The sequence below is a fragment of the Schistocerca americana genome, chromosome 1 (assembly GCF_021461395.2).
Source record: "Schistocerca americana isolate TAMUIC-IGC-003095 chromosome 1, iqSchAmer2.1, whole genome shotgun sequence".
NCBI classification, from domain to species: domain Eukaryota; kingdom Metazoa; phylum Arthropoda; class Insecta; order Orthoptera; family Acrididae; genus Schistocerca; species Schistocerca americana.
Window position 1 is genome coordinate 1,230,377,982 of NC_060119.1, and position 22,656 is coordinate 1,230,400,637.

The 22,656-nt window shown below is 37.4% G+C and overlaps 1 protein-coding gene across 2 annotated transcripts in view; it reads left to right on the forward strand.

Annotated features, from left to right (window-relative positions):
• The window catches only part of LOC124620031 (serine/threonine-protein phosphatase 6 regulatory ankyrin repeat subunit C-like), a 240,507-nt gene that overhangs the window by 105,621 nt on the left and 112,230 nt on the right, over positions 1 to 22,656 (forward strand). For both annotated transcript variants that reach the window (XM_047146700.1, XM_047146707.1), the window contains one exon: positions 2,800 to 2,934. In XM_047146700.1, coding sequence (XP_047002656.1) covers positions 2,800 to 2,934 — 135 coding nt within the window. The remainder of the gene's footprint in view (positions 1 to 2,799; positions 2,935 to 22,656) is intronic.

Sequence of the window (22,656 nt, forward strand, 5' to 3'; positions counted from 1 at the left end):
ACTCCCCCCGGTATGCACACAGATTGCACATTGGTTTTCTTCCCCTCTCTTGCTGCCATATCCCTCAGGGGCCCCATTACGTGCCTGACGTTGGAGCTCCCAACTACCAGTAAGCCCACCCTCTGCGACTGCCCGGATCTTGCAGACTGAGGGGCAACCTCTGGAACAGGACAAGCAGCCATGTCTGGCCGAAGATCAGTATCAGCCTGAGACAGAGCCTGAAACCGGTTCATCAGACAAACTGGAGAGGCCTTCCGTTCAGTGTGGGCAGTATCCCGGGCAGCCACAGTCATAGTCCAATCGGGGGATGCATGGGACGATCTGGCCGTCCCCGACAAACCCCCATCCAGACCCCCACAGTGAGGCCCATTGGCAACAGCCTCAAGCTGTGTGACCGAAGCCAGCACTGCCTGAAGCTGGGAGTGAAGGGATGCCAACTCAGCCTGCATCCCAACACAGCAGTTGCAGTCCCTATCCATGCTAAAAACTGTTGTGCAAAGAACGTCTGAACTAATCTACAGAGAGCACAAGCTAATCGACACAAAATTTAAACGATTATTACAATACAAGGTTGCCTAGTAAATGCAGTAATGCTGCTACTTGCGCAATGCTGACACACTACTCGGCGGCGGAAGGAGACTACGTGATTTTACACTATTCAGGTACTAAAACTCGATGCTACAACTCTCAAATACTATAATACGCCCGAAATCTATGAATTAAACAATGCAAGTACCAAAAACACACAAAGAAATTAAGAATTAAACTATGTAACAAATAAGTGAGCTAGGAGTATACGACTTTCTGCTGGCAGCTGCTTATCCAACAGCAGCAGGGAGCACACTGGCTGAGACCAACCGACACTGGCCATTCAAAACAAAAACATAAGACAGACGACTACGCAAATTTACACTATTCAGGTACTAAAATGCGATGCTTCAACTCTCAAATAGTATAATACGCCCGAAATTTATGAATTAAACAATGCAAGTACCAAAAACACGCAAAGAAATTAAGAATTAAACTATGTAACAAATAAGTGAGCTAGGAGTATACGACTTTCTGCTGGCAGCTGCTTATCCAATGGCAGCAGGGAGCCACGTACTACTTATTACAATCTTCAGAAAGACTCACGAAGTAGTTAGGCTATAATATTTTATTTTTTTATTGCAACGTAAAGTTCATATTAACATTGAATCAATAACAACAGAACTATTATATATGATCAAAGAATAAACAATCTGTCCCTTGTGTGCGCTGCCACAGAATAATGATATCCTTCACTGTGCATCTACGGATGTTCTGCTGGCAACTCCCACAAGTAAATGCTTTCACTGTCATTTTTCTTCTTACAAGAACCTTGGTTAATTTAATGTTTCTTACTACAAATAAACAGTACCTTTGAAGTTGTTCATCCTGTAACGTGCATTCATGAGTCCATGTCAAAATTTATACTATAGCAGCTGACTAGGATGAGTCACACATGCCCGTTAGTTGTCAGTGCTGGCAGACAAACAAAAAAACATTTACCTTCGCACATTCTATAAACATGCAGTGAGTGCACTACTTACCCATGTGTCCCTGAGTTAAGTGGCCAACTTCACTTAGTTCATGGCTGAATTTGTTAATGCTGCTTACAGTGTTTAAGTTTCTTAATGTTGTTCCCTGACCTTTAATCCTAACTCTACACAGTGGTCCATACACAAAATTACTGCTATGCCAGACAAGTCACCTGGCCAAAGGTACTTTGGGCTACTCACGCAAAGCTGGGGCAGGTTGCTAGTACTATTATAAAACATAGGTGAGAACCGCAAATGGTCTGAATACTTGATTTAGGCCACATGCAGGCTGCAGTTTGATGACCTCTGCTTTAAATCATTAAGGAAATTGATGTACAAAAGAAGGGAGACCCCGAGAGATGGTCAGTTAGAACGGCGAATGGCGTGAATACTTGATTTAGGCCATATGCAGTGTGCAGGCTGCAGTTTGATGACCTGTGCTTTTAATAATTAAGGACATTGATGTACAAAAGAAGAGAGACCCAGACAGATGGTCAGTTACAAAAGGGGTCAAATAGTGATGACAATGATGACGATGATGATGATGATGATGATTGGTTTGCGGGGTGCTCAACTGCATGGTAATTAGCACCTGTACAGATTTCCAATATTTACACAGTCTAGCCTCACCACTTTCACAAATGATGATGAAATTATGAGGACAACACAAACACCCAGCTCCCAGGCAAAGAAACTCCCCAACCTGGCTGGAAATTGAACCCAGGACCCGATGATCCAGAGGCAGCAATACCAGCCACTAGACCACAAGCTGCAGACGGGGTCAAATAGTGCTTTCATCATCCTCCATAAAAGCAGTGAAGAACCGATTATCCAGCATACCAGAGTGGCAGCCTCAGTGAACAGCAATGCCATTTTATTGGTGAAGGTTGGGTCTCCTTTCTTTTCTACTTCAATGTCTTTAATGACTTCAAGTATTATGTACGCCTGAGTATGTGGCTATAGGTCACGAAACCTGTCATATCCCATTAAAGATTGTCATCCAGCTGTGTGTGGTGTTCTTTTTACAAGTTATATTACCATTGCTGTGAATGCTTGGACTTGTTTGTAATGCTCATAATTGTTAAGTATCTAGCAACAGACAAGAACACCCGAGTAGTGTATGTAGAAGAGTAGAGTTAGAAATTAATATAAATAAAGTATTTTTCAACACTGATGATTTCATGACATTGCATTGACATGTGTAATGTGTTAAAATGATAATTTTATGAAATATTTATAGATTAGGCATCCAAAGTCACTTCAGAAAATTATGAGGTTTGCTGAGAGACTTATTCAATCTGGAGCCAATATAAATATTATGGACCATCGAGGCAGAACACCACTACATTATGCTGCAGTAGAAGGAAACAACGAGGTATGCTGAATCACTAATCTTAATGAGTAAGCAGTGGAATTAATATTGAGAGTTATGGGAATGAGAGTATTGTGCCAAGACTATTATGTATGCTATAAATCATTCTGTGGTTTTATTCAAAATATGTAATTTCCAAACTTATCCTGTACCAGTAGATAATGAGAGAGACAGATTTTTCAGTATTGCTAAATACTAGGATAGTGAGACATGCCATTCAGTTTTTAGACCAATATCAGAGTCCAATGAGAAGTTCAGGCAGGTGCTAAAGAGGTCCAAAACTCACAAAATTCTCACAACAGGAAAGTAAATAATAATGCTACCATATTTAACCAAAATATTGGTGGATTAAAGAAAAAAGTAGATTCTCACAAAAGTAAAGAAAAAATAATGTTACCATTTTACACCAAAATATTCCAGGATTGAAGAATAAAGTAGATGAGCTCCTGGTTTGTTTAGATGACATTGAATCTTGTAATGTGATAGATATACGATGCCTGTCCGAGCATCACATTGTGTCTGATATGGAAAAGGTAAATATCAGTGGTTATAAACTAGCTGCACATAGAAATAGAGAGAATAAGGTGGGAGGAGGAGTTGCCCTATATGTCAAAAGTTATCACTGTGTAGAAAGCTTAGATACAAAAAAGTTTTGTCTAGAGCAACAAACAGAAGCATGTGCCTGTCAACTTAAACTGGAGGAGGGCTCTTTTATAATTGTAACAGTATATAGGTCCCCTTCAGGAAACTTTCGTTTACTCCTGGAAAACTTGGATGCCTTGTTGTGCTATCTGTCAGATAGGGGAAAGCAAATTATTATTTGTGGGGACTTCAGTGTTGATTCACTGAAAGAGTGTAATAGGAAGAATGATCTGGAAGTCTTGCTCAGTTCTTACAATTTGACATCTGTAATTAATTTTCCTACTTGAGCTGTAAAGGAGAGCAACACATTGATAGATAACACTTTTATAGAACAAGATAACATAAATTCTTGCCCTATTGAGAATGGGCTTTCTGATCATGATGCTCATCTAGTTACAGTATATGACATAGCTCCATTCAGTAATTCAAAACTACCCTCCAAAGTTGTGCGTTCAATTAATGACTCAACAATTAGAAATTTCAGAGAAAATCTGTGCTACATTAAGAAAGGTTATTAAAAAGTCCAGAAGCATGTGCATCATGTCTGAGATTAATACCTCTGATAACAAAATCAAAACAATTTGGAATATCCTCCTCAGCTATGGGATCATGTTTTGGGAACAAGTGCCAGTAACATACAAACTGTGTTCAAAGTACAAAAAAGAGCCATAAGGATAATAACAAATAGCAACAACAGGGCCCACTGTCTAGAATTATTTAGAAAGCTAGGAATTCTAACTGTTTCTTGTGAGTATATCTTTCAGAACATGATGTTCATTAAGAAAAATCTCAACATGTACAACAAAAACAGCCTAATACATGACCATGAAACAAGAGCTTGTCACCACCTCCACCTAGATAGAAAGAACAAAGCAAAGACGCAAAAAAGTATATTTTATAATGGGATAAAACTGTATAACAAATTACCACAAGAAATTAAAGAAATAAATGAGCCCCTCACTTGCAGACAAAAGCTTAAAACCTTTTTAGTAAGTAAAAGTTGTTATACTGTAAAAGAATATTTAACATAGATGTAGATTATTAGCAACATATGACATTATCACCAAAATATTATGTAATTATAAATATGTGTATGACTAGTTATAAAAACTACACAAAATATGAGAAACCTGTTTAATTGTAAATGTATGTGTGCTCATGTGTTGTAATCTGACGAAATCCATACAATATTTATTGTTCCACGGATGAATAAATAAATAAATAAATAAATAAATAAATAAATTATTACAAGGGAGACAGGGAAACCAAGAGTACAGGATGATGGCATCACCATCAAAGTGAACAACAAGCCGGAAGTCGAAAACATTTTGAATAATCATTTTTTAAATGTTGTGGAGAAAATAGGATCTAAATGTTCATTAGAAGAAGCAAGGCAGTTAATGGAAGAGGCCTTACCCACAGCATCTGATACAATAGAAATTCCACCCACCTCTCCTTCTGAAACTAGGAAGATAATAAACTCTCTCAAGAATAAAAGCTCACATGGAATTGATGGCATTTCCAGCAGGATAATAAAAACTTGTTCCGAAGAAATAAGTAGGATTCTTAGCCACATATGTAATAGCTCTCTGAAGCAGGGCATTTTGCCAGATAGACTGAAGTATGCCATTGTTAAACCACTGCATAAAAAAGGGGATTCGTCTGATGTCAACAACTACCGCCAAATCTCTATTCTGACTGCCTTATCCAAAATTCTTGAAAAAGTAATGTTCTGTAGAGTAGCTTCACACCTTTGTAAAAATAAACTTTTAACAAAATGTCAGTTTGGTTTCCAGAAGGGTTTTTCAACAGAAAATGCTATATATACTTTCACTAATGAAATATTAAATGCTCTGAGTAACTGGAAGACACCCGTTGGGATTTTTTATGATCTATCAAAGGCTCTTCATTGTGTAAATCATGGAATACTTCTAGATAAGATTAAGTACTGTGGTATGAATGGGACAGTGCTCAAATAGTTAAAATCATACCTAAATGGAAGAGTGCAGAAAGTTGAAATAAACAGTTCACATAATATGAAATAAACGGTGATTTCTCAAACTGAGGAACAATCAAGAATATATATATATATTCCGAAGAAATAAGTAGGATTCTTAGCCACATATGTAATAGCTCTCTGAAGCAGGGCATTTTGCCAGATAGACTGAAGTATCCCATTGTTAATATATATATTCTTGATTGTTCCTCAGTTTGAGAAATCACCGTTTTTTTCATATTATGTGAACTGTTTATTTCAACTTTCTGCACTCTTCCATTTAGGTATGATATATATATATATATATATATATATATATATATATTCACTTATGAAATTTGTTATTAACAATCCGAACAAATTCAAAAGTAATAGCAGTGTACATGACTACAACACTAGGAGAAAGGATGATCTTCACTACTCAAGGTTAAATCTAACTTTGGCTCAGAAGGGGGTAAATTATGCTGCTACAAAAGTCTTTGGTCACCTATCTAATAGCATCAAAGGTCTGACAGATAGCCTTATAGCCATATAGCATTTACAACGAAATTAAAATAATTACTTAATAGCAACTCCTTCTACTCATTAGATGAATTTTTGGATATAGTAAGTGGGTAATCCCCCCCCCCCCCCCTCAGAAAACAAGTAAATAAATAAATAAAAACTAAAAAAAATAAAAATATTGAGTGTCATGTAATATTTTGTGTAATGTAATATCTTGTATAAACACCTTTTATTAACCTGACATGTTGCACATCATTACGAAGTGTCGTCTTCATGATCTATGGAACAAGTACTAAGCTAATCTAATCTAATCTCTTCATTTATTTCATTAATTTGATTATTTATATTTTCATTTCTTTAATGAAGCATTGATCTTGGTAAACACTTTTCATGGCACTTTTGTAAATGCATTTGAAAACTGCTTCCCCTAGAAAATTGTTAAATATACTCGTAAGAAACCATGTAACAAACCATGGCTTACTAAGGGTATAAAAATATCTTGTAACCGGAAAAGGGAAATGTATCTGACAGCAAGAAAGAGTAGTGACCCAGAAACTATCAAACATTATAAAAACTACTGTGCTATATTAAGAAAAGTTATTAAAAATCCAGAAGTATGTGTATCATGTCTGAAATAAGCATCTCTGATAATAAAATTAAAACAATTATAATATTATTAACAGAGAAACAGGTCAACCAAGAGCACAGGAAGACAGTATTACCATCAAATTGAATGAAAACTTTACGAACAAAAAGTCAGAAGTTGAAAATATTTTTAATAATCATTTTCTAAATGTTTTGGATATAGTAGGATCCAGGTGTTCATTAGAAGATGCTAGGCTGTTAATGGAAGAGGCCATACCTATGCAATTTGATACGATTGAAATCTCACCCACTTCTCCCTCTGAAATTAGGAAAATAATAAACTTGCTTAAAAGCAAAAACTCACATGGAATTGATGGCATTTATAGCAAAATACTAAAAGGTTGTTCTCAACAGATAAGTAAGATTCTCAGCCACATGTGTAATAGCTCTCTGGAACAGGGCATTTTCCCTGATAGACTGAAATATGCTATTGTTATACCTTTGCATAATAAAGGGGATAGACCTGATGTCAACAATTACCGTCCAATCTTCCTTCTAACAGCTTTATCCAAAATTTTTGAGAAAGTAATGTATTCAAGAGTTGCTTCACATATCTGTGAAAATGAAGTACTAACAAAATATCAGTTTGGTGTCCAGAAAGGTTTTTCAACAGGAAATACCATATATGCTTCCACCAAACAAATTTTGAATGATATGAATAACCGAACACCACCCATTGGGATTTTTTGTGATCTCTCAAAGGCTTTTGATTGTGTAAATCATGAATTCTGCTAGAAAAGCTCAAGTATTGTGGCATGAGTGGGACTGCGCACAAATGGTTTAATTCATACCTAACTGGAAGAGTGCAGAAAGTTGAAATAAGCAGTTCTCATAATATGCAATGATCAGCACATTCCTTAAACTGGGGAACTATCTTGAATGGGGTTCCACAAGGGTTGGTCTTGGGTCCTTTGTTGTTCTTAATATATATTAATGACTTGCCATTCTATATTCATGAAGAGGCAAAGTTAGTCCTTTTTGCCGATGATACAAGTATATTAATCACACCTGACAAACAAGAATTAACTGATGAAATTGTCAATAATGTCTTTCAGAAAATTACTAAGTGGTTCCTTGTAAACAGACTCTCACTGAATTTTGATAAGACACAGTACATACAGCTCCGTACAGTAAATGGTATGATACCATTAATAAATATAGACCTTAATCAGAAGCATATAGCTAAGGTAGAATATTCAAAAATTTTAGATGTGTCCATTGATGAGAGATTAAATTGGAAGAAACACGTTGATGATCAGCTGAAACGTATGAGTTCAGCTACTTATGCAATAAGGGTCATTGCAAATTTTGGTGATAAACATCTTAGTAAATTAGCTTACTACACCTATTTTCACTCATTGCTTGCATATGGCATCATATTTTGGGGTAATTCATCACTGAGGAATAAAGTGTTTATTGCACAAAAGTGTGTAATCAGAGGGTAATCAATAAGCCAAAAATTGATTATTTTAGGACACTCCTCAGAGACATTCACTGGACTGATGTTTACAGTGCTCATGGCATGAATGAAAAATATAACACTTTTGCTAATAAAGTACTTACCTTATTTGAACACTGTTTTTCCCCAAAACTTACCAAGGTTAGAGCAAAGTCTACAAAAAAGCCATGGATTAATCGAGGAATAGGGGTATCTTGTAAAACAAAAAGGAAACTGTATCTGTCAGTCTGAAACAGTTCCGATGTTGATGCTGTAGCACATTACAAGAAATACTGCAAAATATTAAAGACTGTAATATGGATGTCAAAGCAAATATATTACAAGGAAAAGATAGTCATATCAGATAACAAAATAAAGACAATATGGCATATAGTGAAGGAGGAGACTGGTAGAACCAGACATAAAGAGGAACAAATAGCATTAAGAGTAAATGATACATTGGTGACAGATGTGTATAGTGTTGCAGAACTTTTTAATAAACATTTTATAACTGTTACCGAAAAGATGGGGTTGTCAGGTTTGGTAGATGCTGCTATGGAATACCTCAGACCAGAAATTTCAAGCAACTTCCATAATATGAATTTGACCCTCACTACCCCAACAGAAATAATGTCCATCATAAAATCTTTAAAATGAAAAACATCTAGTGAGTATGATGAAATATTAACAAAGTTAATTAAAGAATGTGATTCTGAGCTAAGTAACATATTAAGCTATCTGTGTAACCAGTCATTTATCAGTGGAATATTTCCTGAATGGTTGAAATATGCTGAAGTTAAGCCACTGTTTAAGAAGGGAGATAAAGAAACAGCATCAAATTTCCGTCCAATTTCACTGTTGCCAGCATTCTCAAAATTTTCGAAAAAGTAATATACAGTCAGCTTTATAACCTTCTTATCTCAAATAACATACTGTCAAAGTTACAGTTTGGATTTCTAAAAGGTTCTGATATTGAGAAGGCTATCTACACTTACAGTGAAAATGTGCTTAATTCATTAGACAAAAAACTGCAGGCAACTGGTATATTTTGTGATCTGTCAAAGGCATTTGACTGTGTGAATCACAATATCCTTTTAAGTAAATTAGAATGTTATAGTGTAGCAGGAAATGCTGCAAAATGGTTCAAATCTTATATCTCTGGCAGGAAACAAAGGGTGTTATTAGGAAAGGGACATGTATCAAACTATCAGCCATCATCCAACTGGGAACTAATTACATGTGGGCCCCCACAAGGTTCCATTTTGGGGCCCTTACTTTTTCTTTTATATATCAATGACCTTTCATCAGTAACATTACCAGATGCCAAGTTCATTTTGATTGCCGATGATACAAACATTGCAATAAATAGCAAATCAAGCGTAGTCTTAGAAAGATCAGCTAATAAAATATTTGTGGACATTAATCACTGGTTCCTAGCCAATTCTTTGTCACTAAACTTTGAAAAAACACACTACATGCAGTTCAGAACTTGTAAGGGGTGTCACACGAGTATATGTCTAACATACAATGACAAGAAGAGAGAAGAAGTGGACAGTGTTAAATTCTTGGGATTACAGCTCGATAATAAATTCAACTGGGAGGAGCACACCACAGAACTGCTGAAGCGTCTTTGTGAATTTTGTCAGACATAGAGGATATAAAAATGGAAAAGCTGGCATACTATGCTTACTTTCATTCCATAATGTCATATGGGATTATTTTTTGGGGCAATTCATCAAGCCAAGCTAAAGTTTTCTGGGCACAAAAATGTGCAGTAAGAGTTATATGTGGTGTGAGCTGAAGAACATCCTGCAGAAGCCTGTTTAGGGAACTAGGGATACTGACTACTGCTTCCCAATATATTTATTCCTTAATGAAATTTGTCATTAAAAATATATCACTTTTTCAAACCAACAGCTCAAATTCATGGAATCAATACTAGAAATAAGAATAATCTTCACAAGGATTTAAAGTCACTTAGTCTTGTACAAAAAGGTGTGCATTATTCAGGAACACACATTTTCAATAACTTGCCAGCAGCCATAAAAAGCTTAACAACCAATGAAATTCAGTTTAAGAGAAGCCTAAAGGATTTATTGGTGCTCAACTCCTTCTACTCTATTGATGAATTTCTCAGTAAAACCAACTGATTTGTGTATATATATATATATATAAGTACAATATAACTTCTGTGCATTTTCAGTGCAGTAATGTGTTCAGAGAGAGAGAGTGTGTGTGTGTGTGTGTGTACAATCTAACTTCTGCACCATTTCAGTGCAGTAATGTGTTCGTCGTAAATAAGTATTATAATAGTTGTATTACATGTTTATTACCTTATAAATAAATAAAAACTTTTTTATTTTAAATTCAGTGCATTAGTTTTGTAAAAAACTTTCATATAGTGTTCATTAAAAAATGACGATCATTCCACTTGGGACCTGTGGAATGGTACATTAGCTTATTTGTTTTAGTTGTAAATATTTGTCATGTATTGTTGTTTTTCTGACATGTTCACATCCTTTCTTCATTTCTTCAGGACAAAGTGATTGTATGAAACATGATTTGGCAATGAGAAAAGTAATGCATTTGATGTGTAATCAATTTTATTCACTAAATGTCACTACCTCTGATTTCCTTCCTCCCCCCCTTCCATCTAAAAATAGTGTTTGTGGAATGCCTTTTAAGTCCAATGAAAAGATTATGGCGGATGGGTATATTACAAGCATTCCAGAATCATATGTTAGGGATGGGGTCTACTCACTTGAAAAGTGCTGTACAAAGTGCATTGACCTAAAACCACAGTTCCTAACTAGTAGACTGATAATTTTTCACTTTGCCACTCTCAAGGAATAAATATTACCAAGAGTATTACTTCCTGAGCCTGCAGTGTAAAATTTGTACACTGAACTTGGTTTAGTTAATAAATACTACTATGTGGAAGTAAGCAGCATTTAATTTTTGACAGTGTTTAGTGCTTTTTTCTCCTTACTGGTTTCTGCATTTTTCAAACCTGGGCTAATACATGGCTTTCACCAGTAAATTTGGATGTAGGTCTTGACTGTTGTGGTGGAACTTACCAATCTGATTACATCTCTGGCTCATAAGTCTCAGGAATTTTCCACTTCAGTCTTATTTTTGTTGTTTTTATGGTGGTGAACTGTTATTAAAGGATGTACACAACACCATGGACTTTAGTTTTTAGTTCTCTTCATATTTATTAGCACACAGTTCATTTTGATGTCCAGCTTAATAAATCATATGGCATCTATATATTTGCACGTGTCAGTAAGCTTCACAAACTCATAGATTGTACAATAAATTCATAAGTGCCAATAATGAGTGGAATAACTATATAGATTGGAGACACACTATTGAATTCACAAGCTGAAACATACATGTTAACAATACACTTCAAATGTGAACATTATGTAATCTCAAACATTTGCTGCCCCCAATTGCTGATGATGACGCCTTGGGTCCAACTATTGTCTTAGCCAAAAGTGCAAGTCTAAATGCGGAAGCCCACACAGTAGTACAACTATGGGCATAGGCAGCAGGCCCGCTGAGTTGGGTGCAGTAGGTTGAAGAGGGAGTGATCCATAAAATTTCGGGCATGCAACCACATAAATTTGACTCCTTCTTCTAATATTTTGGATGGACAGCGTTCAGCTGAAATATTAGAAGAAGAAGTCAAATTTATGCAGCTGTACGCCCAAAATTTTATGGATCAGTATTTGTGCTGCGAAAATATGAAGATGCACAAAGAGGGTGTGAGTTTGCTCCCATGTAATATTTATGCCAGACTATATCCGTTTATGGGGGTGGACTGGTAGGTGTCGAGGAAGCTGGAGAGAGTATTCTCAGGATAGTCTGTCATCATTATCTTGTGCATCTGTGTTTTGAAAGTCCTGATCATCTGCTCAGCCTCTGACTGGACGTGAATGAATTGCAGAGGGAGAGGTGAGGAACTGCAGCTCCAGTTGTTGTTGGTTCTGCAGCAGTTTTAACAGCAATTTCTACTGTTGCTGGTGGACTTCCAACTATTTTTCTTGCTGCAGCTGTTGTTGGAGTTGGAATTCCCACTGTTTTTCTTCCTGTTGTGTTGTCTCTGTTGTAGCTGCAAATGCTGCTGACACCCTTTGAAACTTGAGATTCATACTTCAGTGGAATAGCTGCACAATGAGAGAATTATCTTCACCTCTTTTCTATCCTACAGTGCTTAGATAGAAAACAGTTTATAATCACTTGCACCAGCGGTAATGCAGAGACTTGTGAAACAAACAGGTGTTTCCTAAGGTTGTTGTTGTTGTTGATGATGATGATGATGATGATGATGTGATGATGGTCTTCATGAAGTGTATGGTTAACCAAATACATGTCCATGACACAGCAAAATTGTCTTAAAAATATACAAACAGTCCAGGGAGCAATGCAAAACAAAAACATAATACAGGCAAAGTCAAAACTCTACAGATTAGTGGCATGTACTTAGGCTTCAATCAACTGGGAAGAGACTGACTGACAAATGTTGGGCCATGATATTTACTGGCACACTCACATCAATGGATGGGCCCCTGTGATATGTTTGTGGCTGTGCTGGCACCCCTCACAGGAGCAAACTCAGTATCTCTGACCATCCTCCATATTGATTCTTGGGCTGGGTGGAGCAATCCAAATCTCTTTTGGGTACTGAAGTATCAACCTATTGAGCCCAACAGTAATTTGCTTTAACTGTTAATGACATATCTACTGAAGGAACAATAATGACTACCATCATCCTGGTATGTACTTGTTATCCCTGTACATCCTTCTTTCCAACTATATCATCCTCATTTCCTAGTGTGCTTAGCTGTCTTAACTGGTGCAATCTCATTAAATTTCCTTTCCCCAGAAGTTGATATATTAGAAAACATATTTTGTACACCCATAAATACTTTTTAGATCTGACACTATCATTATTTTATTATTGTCATTATTATTATTATCATTATTATTATTATTAGTGGCAGCATAAGCAGTGGTAGAAGTACTGCCAGCATTAGCTTTGTTAGTTCATAGGCAGTATTATTTACTCACATTTGGACATTTGTAATATACATTATGTGTATAAGTGGAATTATTTGAAAGACAAGTAAAAATTATTTATTTAAAGGAGTAGAATTGTAGCAGATGGAACATATCCATGTGGTAACATTTCAGTGAAATGTCAACAAAGACATGACTGCTGTCTACAAAAAGCTGGAAACTAATTGGAAAATATTGGCTGGTTTCATACAGCTAGTAGAGGAGTAGCAGGGTTATCTAGCATTTCCACAAATGCAATACAAGTTTTGCCAGTTTTGCTTTCAATGCAGTTTGCAGTGAACCTCAATTTAGTATGAAATGCTCACTTTCTTGATAAAATTGTCTTGAGCTTCTAGCCATGTCAAGTGTTTTGAAATCCACAAGCTTTCAGTTGAGTACAGGTGATGATTGTTGTTTGGTTGCTGCTACCACCCGTATATAGCTGCACTGCCTTCTGTGACGTCACTGGTGCTCACTCCAGTGCCAAATAGGGTAATGTTTTTGTTGTGTGCCTGTCGCACACACTTCAACCTTCCGATAGTTGGGTCCAAAGCCAAACTTAGCTGTAGGCTGGTGTCTTTATTGAGGATGTAGTCACATATTTTTGACTCAACCACCTCTTTAATTATGCTATCCCATAAACTACTAGTCTGTGTAATAACTGATGTCACTTCAAATGCAATGCAATGTCTGTTTTCCAGAGCATGCTCTGCTACTGGTAATTTCTCAGGGTGCCAAAGGCAAAAGCCTCTCTTATGTCCTGTATAGTGCTGTTCAATAGTACAACTTTCCACACCCACATGGTTTCTTATATACTCCTGGCGTTCTGAAGCATACATCATCTTCCACAGGACCCCATAAGTTGCCTAATTTTTGTTGGACTCCTGAAGAGAGGATCCATTTTATGCCTCTTTAGGAACAGGCTTATCTTCCTTGTTATTGAGCTGCAGAGCAACAAAAATGAAAGCTTCTTAGAGTTCTCCTCAAGGTCCTTCTGCTTCTGTGTTTTTCAAAAGATGCCTTGTGAAATCTGGTGGTTGTTGTAGCCATTTTACTTCAATACTTTCTGTAAGTCACTCAATTCCTTTGGCAGGTTTTCAACATCTGAGGCAGCTTCAGCTCGATTCACCAAGTTCTTCAGAACAGAATATTTCTAAAATGGATGGTGATAGCTGTTAGCATGCAGCTATTGTTCTGTGTGGGTGGGTATCTGGTAGACACTGTGGCTAAGACACACACTTTCTTTATGACAGATGAGAATGTCAAGGAACGGCAAGGCACAATCAGTCTCTGCCTTCATCATAATTTGACATTGTCATGGACATTGTTGATGTGGTCACATTCTTGCCTGGATCTAGAATTCGTTTGCATTTTATTTTATTTATTGTATGATGAAAGTAGAAACATATATACATCATTTTTGGATGAATGTGCACAGTCACAAATTCAGACAATTTTACATCTCTAGATCTAGTTCCCTGATCCATTAGGCTGCTTCGTCTGAAGCATGGTGAATGTCCATTATCATTCTTTTATATGCTTAAAGAAGACAGTCAGTAATAATATGATGAACTAACTCTAAAGGGGCACCGCAGTTACACTCTGCAAAACTATCCCATCTCCCCTTGTGCATTAGGTGACCACATCTGCCTTGTCTAGTTAGAATCCAGTTTATGACCCTCCATTGATGTCTGCCAGATTGCATCCTTGTGTCCTCTTGGAAGGGTTCTCAACTAGATGTTGGTTGACTATTGATGACTGCTTCGACTGGATTTTCCATGAATGGTTTGACACTGAAAGAGGGTCCAACAAGGTTGTCTGCTGTGGACCATGACTGTTTTCTAGATTTCAAGCATTGTTCTGATTATGGAATATCTTGATGAATGGGTAGCTGAGGGTTCTTCTGAATGTTATTCCAAGCCTTCAGGAGAGTTTCTGGTCTTATTAGGGCTGGAAGTGGGATATTACTGCGAACATAAATTTGTAGGTTGTGTGCACTGTAAATGAAGTGGCAACTGTCAGTATTTTGACAAACACATTTGCACTAGAAAAACAACTTATTCAAAGGAAAATCTTTATAACTCTTATGTCACTTGATTAACAGTGCTAATTGCTCTAATATCACAAAACAAGGAACACTGTGTTCTGTAACAGGCATCACAGATAGTTTTACATAATTACTGTTATTTGACAGAAGCCATGTTGCAGTTTAAAAGACCTGTGGAACTCGAATCAGTGTACATAGCCATTAGTACTCAGTTGCATAACCTTTCACCATAATTATATCTGCACAGTGCTATGGCATGGAGTCTATGAGGGCAGCGAAAAATGTAGGGTGATTTTCTGCCGTTCCTTAACCAAAGATTGCAATATTTGTCATGGCTTGAGAATTTTCATCGCTTTAGACTTTGATCATGTTCTTCCCAAAGGTCTTCAATCAGACTGAGCTCTGGGCTTTGGCTATACCACTTAAGCATCCTTACTCACATCCTTCTCAAAACGTCTGTGACATGAGGAGATGTTTGCTTAGGATCATTGTCATGTTGAAATTCCAAGTTTCATTCCATTTTATCTTTGGCATGGGGAAACGTGTTCATTTTCAAGATTTCACAGTATTGAAATGATCCTTAATGCCTTCAATAGGCAACAAAGGGCCAACACCTGAATGGAAGGAACATCTCCACACCAGGACATTCCCATACCGTGCGTAACAGTGGATACTTGGTACGGATATTGTTTCTTGCATTGAGCAGTCTTTGAAAATATCAAATTGCATTGGAAAAAAACAAATTAAACTTACTTTCATCACTCCAGATTGTATGCGACCACTGCTGAGATGTCTAGGCCTTATGTGCCCTGGCAAACTCAAGTCGGGCTTTCCTATTCTTTGCCAGTATAAACGGCTTTTTGCTTAGGCACCAGCCTTCAAGATTAGACTCTCTGAGGATCCATTTTATGGTACTGTTCAGTATTTGCACATTGTGGAATTCACGCAGCTCTCTGTACATGACAATAGGAGTTTTCTTTGGGTCATCCTGTCCAAACCAGAATCATGACCAACATGTGCCTGAGACTTGCCTTGCTGTAGACCATCGATTATCACATTCTTGAGGTCTGCTGAATACTCTTTAACTTTCAGCATATTGCAAACTTGATAAAAACAAAATAAAAGGTAATGTAAACCAAAGATATTCAATGTAACACTGACATATGTTTTTGTGTTGTGACACTGAACCACAGTGTCAAAATAATTTTGAACTGATCACAACAACATTCAGTGTTGCACTTGTTGCAACACACTGCACTGAATGCTGATGCATGTGTTTACATAGATGTGTGCTGCTGCATGGTGAGCCAAGACAGGCTTGCTAGGCAGGCAAGTACGTGATGCACATCCTAATGCTGAAAATGTGTTTGTCAAAATAATCATTGTCGCTTCTGTACAGCCCATAATTATTTGCACTGATTGATTGAATTGCATGCCTATCTTCTTAGTGTGAACACTGCTGATCCATGTTGGCAACTGAGTGTGACAGTGTTAAGGCCGTGGGCCTTAAAACATGAACATTAGCTCCCCATAAGTTACCAGCAAGTTTTTGAACAAAGTTATTTCTTGTTTTGACTTTTGCAACTATGTTGGAAAGATGCTAATTGTAACTTAGTGTTATGTTTAATGTTATTAGGAGGTATTTTGGTATACTGCAGTGTGACAAGGCTTGACCCTGAATGTGATTTCATGTTTCTAAATTGCTTACCAATTGCATAGTTGTCTTCTGAGCATTTACTGGGTGTACAAGTATGAAAATGAAACTGGAATTTCCCTGTAGATGGTGCTAGCTGTAAGTGTAGGGACCGTGAGACCATGTCTGCAGTGCCATCTGCTTCCTGTAATGAAAGATGATGAATGTCAACACAAAATAACCCAATTTTCACACATTGGTATCTGTTTCAAACCCTTAAACATATTGAGTTTTGTGCCTATGAACTACAAGTTTTGGACAGCATCGGTTTTCTGTTATCATTTGAAGAAAACTGCTACAGAATTGCCTTGAATGCTTGTCAAAGTTTTTGGTGAACATGCTCTTGGGAAAACACAGTGTTTCGAGTGGTTCAAAAAATTCGAAAGTGGTGATTTTGATGTGAGAAACGATGAGCATGGGAAACCACTGAAAAAGTTCAAAGACAATATATTGCAGGCCAAACTGGATGAAGATGATACTCAAACTCAACAGTAACTAATGAAACAATTTAATGTGATGAAGAAAGCCCTTTCTCTTTGGTTGAAAGCTATGGGAAAGATGCAGAAAGTGGGAAAAAGGGTTCTGCGTGAACTAAATGAAAGACAGCAAGCGAATCAAAATGCCACTTGTGAAATGTTGCTCGCCAGATACAAAAGAAAGTTGTTTAATTTTGAGAATCCTAACCATCCTAAACCATGGATGAATCCAGCCAAACCAGCAACATCTACTGCAATGCAAAATTGCTTTGGAAAGAAGACAATGCTCTGTGTTTGGTGGGATCAGAAGGGTGTCATCTATTATGAGCTGCTAAAGCCTGGTGAAACTATTAATACTGATTGCTACCAACAGCGAATGATCAATTTAAATTGAGCATTACATGAAAAATGACCAGAATATGGAAAAAGGCAACACAAAGTCATATTGCTCCTTGATAACATCCTATTGCACACAGCAAAACAGGTCAAGGAAATGATTCAGGCAGTCAGTTGGGAAATTCTAGGGCATGTGGCTTATTCTCCAGACTTAGCTACATCCGATTATCATCTATTTGCATCACTGGACCATGCTCTCGTTGAACAATGCTTCAATTTATATGAAAATGGCTTGCTGATTGGTTTGCTTCAAAACAAGAACTGTTTTTGTGGCATGGGATTCATAGCCTGCTGAAGTGTAGGAGAAATGTACAAATAGCAATGGAGATAATTTTGAAAAAAATATTGTTTATCAGTATCAAACAACAGACGTGTAATTATTGCAACCAAATTCTGGTTTCATACTTCTACACCTGGTAAGTGGATGAACCGTTTCTTGAAGTATACATCCAAGACTTCTGTACCAGTGGATAAGATAATTTCAGCATCAGAAAAGTTAGAGCTCTGAGCCACCCAATGTCATCAGCATAAATGAATTTTCTTGAAGATGTTTCCAGCAAGTTGTGTGTATAGATTGAAAATATGGTATCTAGTATGAATCCTTGAGCTAAACCAATCTTAGTTTCAATATTCTGCATTTGTCATTGTCAGAGTAGATCTGAAAATATGTATTGCTTAGCCTGTTGTAAGTAGGTCTGTAGGTTTGTGATGTGGGACAACACATTTGAATTTTGAAACAAAATTTTTTTCACCAAACAGTGTCATAAACAGCTGATATATCCAGAAAGGCAGCAATACTTACTAATTTTTTTTCGTACCCATTTTTATATAAATAGTGAGACAGAGAGTACCTGATTGTTACAACTTTTCCCAGGTCTGAATCCTACTTGTTCCATAGGGATACATTTGTTACTTCAAATATTCTATTGTAGGTCAGATGCTCAAGGAATTTGTGTGTGACACTTAGACAGTTTTCCACCTTTGTGGGATCTTCATAGGAAAAATTACTTGAGGGAAAATGAGCATGAGGCTAGCCTCATCTTTTATTGGGCAAATTGGTGGAATTGTCTTGCACTAAAAATAAGAGACAGACACTAGGTTTGCCTCCCTTACTCAAGCAGTAGTATGTTCTTCATTGATGTTTGGCAGCTAGAGATGTGGAAGGAAAGGGCCATTTGTGGTATGCAGTTTTAATTTAGTGCATAATGTCCTCTCTTCTTAGGGGAATGATGTTACTGGAGAAGAATAAATAAAATACACATTAAAGGTGGCAAACATCAAACAAAAGTAAGTGAAACTACAGTAGTAAGTTAGTAAGAGAGAGTGCTGAACTAAAGGAATAAATTACTGCAGTAGTAGATTTTTCATTTATTGCTGACATAAATTTATTTACTTCATAACTGATGGAGTGGAAGAAGAATGGGTAGCTTTGAGATATGAAATAGTAAAGGCAGCAGAGGATCAAGTATGTAAAAAGTCATGGGCTAGTAGAAATCCTAGGGTAACAGAAGATATATTGAATTTAATTGATGAAAGGAGAAAATATAAAAATGCAGTAAATGAAGCAGGCAAAAAGGAATACAAACGTCTCAAAAATAAGATCGACAGGAAGTGCAAAATGGCTAAGCAGGGATAGCTAGAGGACAAATGTAAGGATGTAGAGGCATATCTCACTAGGAGTAAGATAGATGCTGCCTACAGGAAAATTAGAGAGACCTTTGGAGAAAAGAGAACCACTAGTATGAATATCAAGAGCTCAGATGGAAACCCAGTTCTAAGCAAAGAAGGGAAAGCAGAAAGGTGGAAGGAGTATATAGAGGATTTATACAACGGCAATGTACTTGAGAACAATATTATGGAAATGGAAGAGGATGTAGATGAAGATGAAATGGGAGATATGATACTACGTGAAGAGTTTGACAGAGCACTGAAAGACCTAAGTGAAAACAAGGCCCCTGGAGTAGACAACATTCCATTAGAACTACTGACAGCCTTGGGAGAGCCAGTCCTGACAAAACTCTACCATCTGGTGAGCAACATGTATGAGATAGGCAAAATACCCTCAGACTTCAAGAAGAATATAATAATTCCAACCCCAAAGAAAGCAGGTGTTGACAGATGTGAAAATTACCGAACTATCAGTTCAATAAGTCACAGCTGCAAAATACTAACGTGAATTCTTTACAGACGAATGGAAAAACTAGTAGAAGCCGACCTGGGGGTATATCAGTTTGGATTCCGTAGAAATGTTGGAACACGTGAGGCAATACTAACCCTACGACTTATCTCAGAAGACAGATTAAGGAAAGGTGAACCTACATTTTTAGCATTTGTAGACTTGGAGAAAGCTTTTGACAATGCTGACTGGAATACTCTCTTTCAAATTCTGAAGGTGGCAGTGGTAAAATAAAGGGAGGGAAAGGCTATTTACAATTTGTACTGAAACCAGATGGCAGTTATAAGAGTCGAGGGGCATGAAAGGGAAGCAGTGGTTGGGAAGGGAATGAGACAGGGTTGTAGCCGATCCATGATGTGATTCAATCTGTATATTGAGCAAGCAGTAAAGGAAACAAAAGAAAAGTTCGGAGTAGGTATTAAAATCCATGGAGAAGAAATAAAAACTTTGAGTTTCGCCGATGACATTGTAATTCTGTCCGAGACAGCAAAGGACCTGGAAGAGCAGTTGAATGGAATGGACAGTGTCTTGAAAGTAGGATATAAGATGAACATCAACAAAAGCAAAATGAGAATAATGGAATGTAGTCAAATTAAGTAGAGTGATGCTGAGGGAATTAGATTAGGAAATGAGACACTTAAAGTAGTAGATGAGTTTTGCTATTTGGGGAGCAAAATAACTGATTATGGTCAAAGTAGAGAGTAAATAAAATGTAGACTGGCTATGGCATCAAAGCGTTTCTGAAGAAGAGAAATTTGTGAACATCAAGTATAGATTTAAGTGTCAGGAAGTCGTTTCTGCAAGTATTTGTATGGCGTGTAGCCATGTATGGAAGTGAAACATGGACAATAAATAGTTTATACAAGTAGAGAATAGAAGCTTTCGAAATGTGGTGCTACAGAAGAATGTTGAAGATTAGATGGGTAGATCACATAACTAATGATGAGGCATTGAATAGAATTGGGGAGAAGAGAAATTTGTGGCACAACTTGACTAGAAGAAGGGACTCGGTTGGGACTAGGTTGGAGGGCAGTGTGGAGGCTAAAAATCATAGAGGGAAACCTGGGAGTTGAAGAAACTTGTATAGGATAGAGTAGCATGGAGAGCTGCATCAAACCAGTCTCTGGACTGAAGACCACAACAACAACAAAACAACAACTGATGCAACAACTGCACCAGCATAGAGTTTTTTACTACATTAGTAAATTAAGTAAGAAATAAGAGCAAAATTTACAGTTAAGTGGTAGTGGTAGTAGTAGGAGTAAAGTTAGACAGTAAGGTGTGTTATTTTGTTTTTGCATGATAAATATTATATTCTATGGATACCTTGACTGTGAAGAATATACAGGGCTATTACAAATGATTGAAGCGATTTCATAAATTCACTGTAGCTCCATTCATTGACATATGGTCACGACACACTACAGATACGTAGAAAAACTCATGAAGTTTTGTTCGGCTGAAGCCGCACTTCAGGTTTCTGCCGCCAGAGAGCTCGAGAGCTCAGTGAGACAAAATGGCGACAGGAGCTGAAAATGCGTATGTCGTGCTTGAAATGCACTCACATCAGTCAGTCATAAAAGTGCAACGACACTTCAGGACAAAGTTCAACAAAGATCCACCAACTGTTAACTCCATTCAGCGATGGTATGCTCAGTTTAAAGCTTCTGGATGCCTCTGTAAGGGGAAATCAACGGGTCGGCCTGCAGTGAGCGAAGAAACGGTTGAACGCGTGCGGGCGAGTTTCACTCGTAGCCCGCGGAAGTCGACGAATAAAGCAAGCAGGGAGCTAAACGTACCACAGCCGACGGTTTGGAAAATCTTACGGAAAAGGCTAAAGCAAAAGCCTTACCGTTTACAATTGCTACAAGCCCTGACACCCGATGACAAAGTCAAATGCTTTGAATTTTCTGCGCGGTCGCAACAGCTCATGGAAGAGGATGCGTTCAGTGCGAAACTTGTTTTCAGTGATGAAGCAACATTTTTTCTTAATGGTGAAGTGAACAGACACAATGTGCGAATCTGGGCGGTAGAGAATCCTCACGAATTCATGCAGCAAATTCGCAATTCACCAAAAGTTAACGTGTTTTGTGCAATCTCACGGTTTAAAGTTTACAGCCCCTTTTTCTTCTGCGAAAAAAACGTTACAGGACACGTGTATCTGGACATGCTGGAAAATTGGCTCATGCCACAACTGGAGACCGACAGCACCGACTTCATCTTTCAACAGGATGGTGCTCCACCGCACTTCCATCATGATGTTTGGCATTTCTTAAACAGGAGATTGGAAAACCGATGGATCGGTCGTGGTGGAGACCATGATCAGCAATTCATGTAATGGCCTCCATGCTCTCCCGACTTAACCCCATGCGATTTCTTTCTGTGGGGTTATGTGAAAGATTCAGTGTTTAAATCTCCTCTACCAAGAAACGTGCCAGAACTGTGAGCTCGCATCAACGATGCTTTCGAACTCATTGATGGGGACATGCTGCGCCGAGTGTGGGAGGAACTTGATAATTGGCTTGATGTCTGCCGAATCACTAAAGGGGCACATATCGAACATTTGTGAATGCCTAAAAAAACTTTTTGAGCTTTTGTATGTGTGTGCAAAGCATTGTGAAAATATGTCAAATAATAAAGTTATTGTA